A 7,500-nucleotide genomic window follows, 5' to 3' on the forward strand; every position below is an offset into this window, starting at 1 on the left:
GCATTGAAAATAAAGTACCCTGTGCAATCGAAGTCAACAAGAAGGTAAATTTACATCCAATTCATGTTAATCGATACATAGGCACACAGGAATACAGTTTTCATAAAAGCTGACAAAAGTGGCACAAGTAATTTGACATAATGTCTTTAAATTCAGAACTTTGTATTTGACAATCATTGATTTTCCAATGTGAACCGCGGTAAATAACCTCAGATATTGTGATCTTAAATATTCTAAATCACAAATATTTGCCTGTTAATCAGAAAACTGGTAAATTTTTTAATTTGGTGATAACCAGTAGGTTGACAATCAATACCATAGTACTAGTACCATGGGGAACTTTGATTAACCCCGAAACGCCATTAGTTATTTTCAACTTTTTGGGTCGAGGATCTTAACTAGTTTTTGTAGTCTGTAAGGTCTTGCAGTTGATCGTTCCTACTGTAGTGTTTTCTCTTTTCTATCCTGTGTGCAGGGGTCTTTCGCAGAACATAAAGACAGACATACACTTGCTGCCGCCGCTAAGCCAATCAGCATGTCATACCCAGACCACTTTGTAAAACACGGAAAGAGGATCTCTGTGAAGCAAGGTGACCTTGCAGCTGAAAAGGTAACCTTTGACAAACTAATAAACAAAGCATAGAATCAAAAATATAAAATATTCCTCTTTGTTCACGTTTCATCTGCAATATGTGCATCTGCTTATTTGTTAGTTAGTTAATTTTTTGTATGTATGACATACATACATACATACATACATACATACATACATGCATAGATACATACATACATGCATACATAGATAGATAGATACATAGATACATACATACATACATACATACATACATACATGCATAGATACATACATACATGCATACATAGATAGATAGATACATAGATACATACATACATACATACACACACACATACATGCATAGATACATACATACATGCATACATAGATAGATAGATACATAGATACATACATACATACATACATACATACCTACATACATCATACATACATCATACATACATATAAACACCATGTATACTTTCTCTCTCTTGTCATTTGTAAATTTCCAGGTTGACGTTATTGTAAATTCAGTTAGCAGTGATCTTGAGAAACCATTTGCAGGAGGAATATCAAAGGCTCTTTTAAAAAGAGCCGGGGATAGTCTACTCCAGGTACGGCCTTTCTTTTATTAAATTAATATTTTTTCTAGCTTCGTATTCGAGTTTGTAACTCCTTAAATCCTGTGATTAAATCCCAAGTTATCACATTTAATAGTGTTTATCTTATCAGTGGACCCGTAAGGATTACATTGCGGTATTCTTTGGGTCAGGGTCAACTTTTGTTATTCTTTGGGTCAGGGTCAACTTTTTTTTACAACTCTACAAGACAACTGTTGTTCACAACCGAATTTGAATCCCAATTTGACATTTGCCACATATCCAGCAAGGTTTCTTGTTGCCTCGGTTTTATGTGTGTTAACCTTGTGTTATTTTTTCAAGAAATACTATACTCGATTTCAAAGCTTTGTGATCTTTACGATGACCAAATTATCTTCACATTGTGCGTTATAAATATTCATATAGATCACAGGTTAATACTGAATGACCTTTCAAATGATTTAATCTCACTAGAACACACAAGCGTTGGGTTCACTGAATGTTGGGGACGTACATAGCACAGACTCAGGAAAACTGAAAAGCCAAAAGGTGTATCACTGTGTACTGGATAAATGGAGTGGGGGAAAGGGAAATGATGTAAGTATGTTATATAGGGTATGTTCCACTAACTCTCTATACAGATAATATGACAGGGAATCTTTGTTTTGTCCATGTGCTGTAATTTGATTGCTTAATTTGATTAGGCTATGGAACGAATATAATTTACGACAAGTGGGAAAGGCTGAGGAAAAAATACTTTGGTCAACATCTTTTCGCAGCCCTACTCCCGTAAACGGCAGAGAGAAAGGGAGGAAGGAAGGAAGGGAGGGAGGGAGGAGGGAGGGAGGGAGGGAGGGAGGGAGGGAGGGAGGGAGGGAGGGAGGGAGGGAGGGAGAGAGAGAGAGAGAGAGAGAGAGAGAGAGAGAGAGAGAGAGAGAGAGAGAGAGAGAGAGAGAGAGAGAGAGAGAGAGAGAGAGAGAGAGAGAGAGAGAGAGAGAGAGAGAGAGAGAGAGAGAGCGCGCCCCCTTTCACAATATCATGGAACACTGACCTTATAAGATATGCTGGTGTATTGGTGTGAAAAACTATAAACAATAGCATAGAACATGTGCAATAAGTTTGCATACGCATAGTTTTAACCAGTTTTGATGTGGTGTGGTGGGTTTGGGTAGAGTTGACATTTCCTTGAACAGACCAGTGTATGGAAAACTTCAACCTTATGGAATGCACTCACATACTATAATCATATTTCGAATCTTCATAATTATATTTCAAGACTACTGTTTACCTTCTCTTGCTGTAAAAACTTTACCTAGCTATGTGAGTGAAACAAACTAACACTGAAGTAGATAGCTGAGGCTGGAATCACAAATCCGAAAATCCCCACCTGCATAGGCGATGGTACAATGCATACTTACAGGCAATTCTGCTAAAGAAGTGTAACATAACATCACGTCGCCTTTTTTATGTCATTGAATAGATACTTCGAACAGTGATGAAAGGGGCTCTCTACAAAGCTTCAAAGGCTGGTTTCTCGTCAATAGCCTTTCCAAGTCTTGGAACTGGCTTTCTTGGTTTCCCTCACCATAAAGCTGCTGAGATTATGTTTCAAGAAGTATTGAGCTTTGCGAAGAAGAATCCACAGTCGAATCTGAAGGCATGTATATGCTTTACCAATTTTTAGTTTGACAGAAATGTCGCAATATTTGTTTTAAATTTTGAATGGTGTTGCCAACAATTTTACGATTGGGAAAGATATGGTATTTTTTAAATGGCTCAAAACATGTTAAATGATAACTAATTATATTTGTGTTGGGTAAAAGTTGATGTATTATTAACAACAGAAAACGGAGTAGAAAGTGTGATAAAAAAAATAAAAAAGTGGAACTTCGTGTATTGCAGGGGTTAGAATTTCTATCTCCTAAGCGATATACATGTCATTAACGAATTGGTACTGTGACTAGTCGAACTTTTGATGATTTTACGTTTTGATCACACGTACAATTACACAGAAGTTCCCTTAATAATGTCAAAAGTGGATTTGCTATATTCTAATCGTAACTTCATTGTATGTTTGAATTCACAAACCAATAATTTAAACGTAACAAGCTATCATTAAGTAACAATATTTTCAAATTGATAGGATATTCGGTTTGTGGTGTTTGACCATGACAGTGTCGACGCATTTAAACGTGAATCTGGAAATATTCAGAGTATAGATCACGTTGCACCATCCCAGAGTCAAAGTACAGGGGCAAGTCAACATACACATGGTAAGTTCTCATTCTTTAATATCATAAATAACTCAATTTCCCTGTCTTCATACATCATACTGAATTTGACCATACATATTAATATATCCAAACTTTGAAAAACTAAATGGTTGTTCACATGGAAGTTGTTCTGTATGCCCTCAGGACTGTTAGAGTGCAAATGATATTTCTTGTATATTAGATTTTCACATTATTATTTTGTATTTTACTTCTTGTTATATCTTCCACAGTTGAAGTAACACATAGCAAGATTGGTAATGTGACCGTTGATATAAAACAAGGAGATCTGACAAAGGAGAGGGTTGATGCCATCATTAATCCTGTTATTTCCAATTTCGGTAAATATAGTAAGCCTGTAATCACATTTTAAAGGCCTAAAAATATATGTGGTTCCGATTACGCTCAACTTTAAAATTGCTAGGGTAGGTAGATTTTTATTTTATTTTTCGTATATGTATTTTTTCATATGTGAGTGTCTAGTTCAGGTAGTTATGTTTTCTGTTGTTTTTCATATGGTCTCTGTGTTATTGTTTTTTTTATGACGATCAAAATACCAATATTCACATCAATTGACACCTTGTTAATCGCGAGTCACACACTATTTAAGTTATCCAAATGCTATGCATTTACAACTACATTTGAATGTAAACCCCAAAATTTGTACTATTTCAACAGACCAAGGTCAAGTTGGTCATGCAATTATCAACGCTGGTGGTAATGACATTGCCAGAGACTACGACAGTCAGAAGTTCAACCTGGATAAAGGTCCAATCATTACTGGTATGTGGAAATATAAACTTTTTGTGTGAGACCTTAAAATCAAAGACAGCGAATGTTTTATATTTTAGCTATTGACGGAGATTATGAATTCACGTTTACTTTGTGTTTATTCAAACAGGTGCTGGAAAACTGCGTAATATAAACAATGTAATACACATGATTTGTCCAGATAATCGCTCCCTAGCGTTAGCCGTGGAAGGATGCCTTAGTTTAGCAGACTCTTGTCTTCTCAACTCTGTTGCAGTGCCTGCAATAGGAACAGGTTTGTATTTCATATACACTGGATCAAAAGACACTGTCTTACTATTGGTTGGTTAGTTTATCACCCTGATCTTTAAAGAGGTAGAAATCATTTACTTGCTTGAGTGAAATTCCTCACACGAGTCAACATACTGAGTATGATGGAGTATACCGGCCCATCCCTGTGATGTTTGATTTTATTCACTGATTTCTGTATTGACCAAATTATAATTACTAATGGTAATGTTTCTGAAACGGTGGGCAAACATCCGATCTGTAAATTGGAATGATAATGCCATTGTCTAATTACTGTAACAATTCCTTCTTTATTTGATTGTTCTACCGTACTTAAATCTTCTATTTATTAAATGTCATCCTATCATGAAATTATAATTTAATTGTGTGAAGTTCCATGTAATCTTAGAGTCAAATATTCTAAAGACTACAATGAAGTCAAGATAAGCATGTCAAAATTAAAGTGTTTATGATTCAAAAACAAACCAATGTACTTTAAGACTGTCTCATTTCAATTGGCTGGCATACAAACCAGTAGATAAACTACTAGTAATTGTTCACTTCTGATTATACCATTTTCCTTGTGCTAGGTCATTTCGGTCTTTCCGTGAGAGAATCAGCCGATGGTATCATAGAAGGTGTAAAACGGTTCACCAGGTCCAACCCTCAAACTCTTAGCAATGTGAACGTCATTCTCTTCCAAGCTGGTATGGTATCTGAGTTTGCTAGAACGTTGGGAGAAGCAACGAATAGAAAGGGACCGCCAAGGGCAGGACAGTCTGCTCAAGGTCAGTTTTACTATATGCTACTTTTATCTCCCCCTCTATTTCAGCTATTGCATGCGAGTGCAAATACACACACACACACACACACACACTTTAAAATGTTATTATCGTGTTGTTTCATATTTGTTTCATCATTGATTCTTATGATTTGTTTATCTATTATCTATTATCTGATTTGTCTAACTGTTACCGATACCTCGAAAGGATATAAACATTTTACATTCCTATATTATTCAATACATTTACAACATTTATTTCAACTATTGCTATTAATCTTAAAACTCAATGTTGTTATTTTTCATAAAGGAAATGGACAATCCACCCACGAAAAGATCGGAAATATGACTTTAGATATCAAGCAAGGTGATTTGACTCGTCAAAGAGTCGATTGTTTAATTAACCCTGTTATAGACAATTTAGGTAAGACATTATTAATTTCCTTATTTTATTTCAAGAATCGTGAATTAATTGAATTAATTAATCGTAAAGTTTTATGTCACCTCAGCGCTTTTTGAGCGTTTTGTTTTGGTCATTATATATTATACTAACTAGTGACAATAATCTGAAAATAGATACATTTCTTCAGGAGAGTTGTTCTTCTTTTTCGAAAATTGTAATTCAATCAGCTTCAACACAATATCAGAATAGAATAGATTAATCCACCGACAAGTATAGCGATCAATAACGGTCTCTATAACGGTCGGTGGTTTAATCTCTATAACGGTCGGAGGATTAATGTCTATATAATATATAGACATTAATCCTCCGACCGTTATAGAGATTAAACCACCGACCGTTATAGACATTGATCCACCAACCGTTATAGACATTAATCCACCGACCGTTATAGAGATTAAACCACCGACCGTTATAGACATTGATCCACCAACCGTTATAGAGATTAATCCACCGACCGTTATAGACATTAATCCACCGACCGTTATAGAGATTAATCCACCGACCGTTATAGACATTAATCCACCGACCGTTATAGACATTAATCCACCGACCGTTATAGAGATTAATCCACCGACCGTTATAGAGATTAATCCACCGACCGTTGTAGAGATTAATCCACCGACCGTTATAGAGATTAATCCACCGACCGTTATAGAGATTAATCCACCGACCGTTATAGAGATTAATCCACCGACCGTTATAGACATTAATCCACCGACCGTTATAGAGATTAATCCACCGACCGTTGTAGAGATTAATCCATCGACCGTTATAGAGATTAATCCACCGACCGTTATAGAGATTAATCCACCGACCGTTATAGACATTAATCCACCGACCGTTATAGACATTAATCCACCGACCGTTGCAGAGATTAATCCACCGACCGTTATAGACATTAATCCACCGACCGTTATAGACATTAATCCACCGACCGTTATAGAGAATCCACCGACCGTTACAGAGATTAATCCACCGACCGTTATAGACATTGATCCACCGACCGTTATAGAGAATCCACCGACCGTTATAGAGATTAATCCACCGACCGTTATAGAGATTAATCCACCGACCGTTATGGAGAATCCACCGACCGTCATAGACATTAATCCACAGACCGTTATAGAGAATCCACCGACCGTCATAGACATTAATCCACCAACCGTTATAGAGAATCCACCGACCGTTATAGAGATTAATCCACCGACCGTTATAGAGATTAATCCACCGACCGTTATAGACATTAATCCACCAACCGTTATAGAGAATCCACCGACCGTTATATAGACATTAATCCACCGACCGTTGTAGAGATTAATCGTAATTGCTTCTCAATTCTAGATCATGGTCAGGTAGGCAATGCAATTATCAAAGCAGGTGGTAATGACATTGACAGTGACTACCAACGGGAGAAGCACAGGTTGAAAAAGGGGCCAATCATTACTGGTAAGTGACAATAACCAGTGTTTCCCTTTGACGTTTAGAGCATCACTATCAATCTGTATACATCAATAGTTGTTGATCAATGAGTCAGCGAATATAACCATTATTTTTACAACAGTGGGTGTCAGATATTAAAGCCTCACAGATAAAAAATATTGTATTACAATATTAATAACATCGTTCATTGACGTTTCTTCTTGGATATTAACTCTCACGGAAAATGCTGTAGTATAATGCAGTTATTGTTTGGTGACACTGATTCATCGGAACAACGTGTTTCCGATATTTCAAATCTAACGGAACAACGTAGTTTTTATTTTCTCTCTGACAAG

General features: G+C 36.3%; 1 protein-coding gene across 1 annotated transcript in view; it reads left to right on the forward strand.

Annotated features, from left to right (window-relative positions):
- The window catches only part of LOC144437672 (protein mono-ADP-ribosyltransferase PARP14-like), a 19,224-nt gene that overhangs the window by 4,880 nt on the left and 6,844 nt on the right, over positions 1-7,500 (forward strand). The window contains exons 6-17 of the mRNA XM_078126678.1: positions 1-44; positions 476-610; positions 1,087-1,188; positions 1,648-1,770; positions 2,654-2,830; positions 3,317-3,446; positions 3,677-3,784; positions 4,122-4,226; positions 4,345-4,488; positions 5,072-5,269; positions 5,573-5,686; positions 7,067-7,171. The exon at positions 1-44 is cut by the window's left edge and continues 48 nt beyond it. Of these exons, the coding sequence (XP_077982804.1) occupies positions 1-44; positions 476-610; positions 1,087-1,188; positions 1,648-1,770; positions 2,654-2,830; positions 3,317-3,446; positions 3,677-3,784; positions 4,122-4,226; positions 4,345-4,488; positions 5,072-5,269; positions 5,573-5,686; positions 7,067-7,171 (1,485 nt within the window). The remainder of the gene's footprint in view (positions 45-475; positions 611-1,086; positions 1,189-1,647; positions 1,771-2,653; positions 2,831-3,316; positions 3,447-3,676; positions 3,785-4,121; positions 4,227-4,344; positions 4,489-5,071; positions 5,270-5,572; positions 5,687-7,066; positions 7,172-7,500) is intronic.

Source organism: Glandiceps talaboti, chromosome 7 (genome assembly GCF_964340395.1).
Source record: "Glandiceps talaboti chromosome 7, keGlaTala1.1, whole genome shotgun sequence".
Lineage (NCBI taxonomy): Eukaryota > Metazoa > Hemichordata > Enteropneusta > Spengelidae > Glandiceps > Glandiceps talaboti.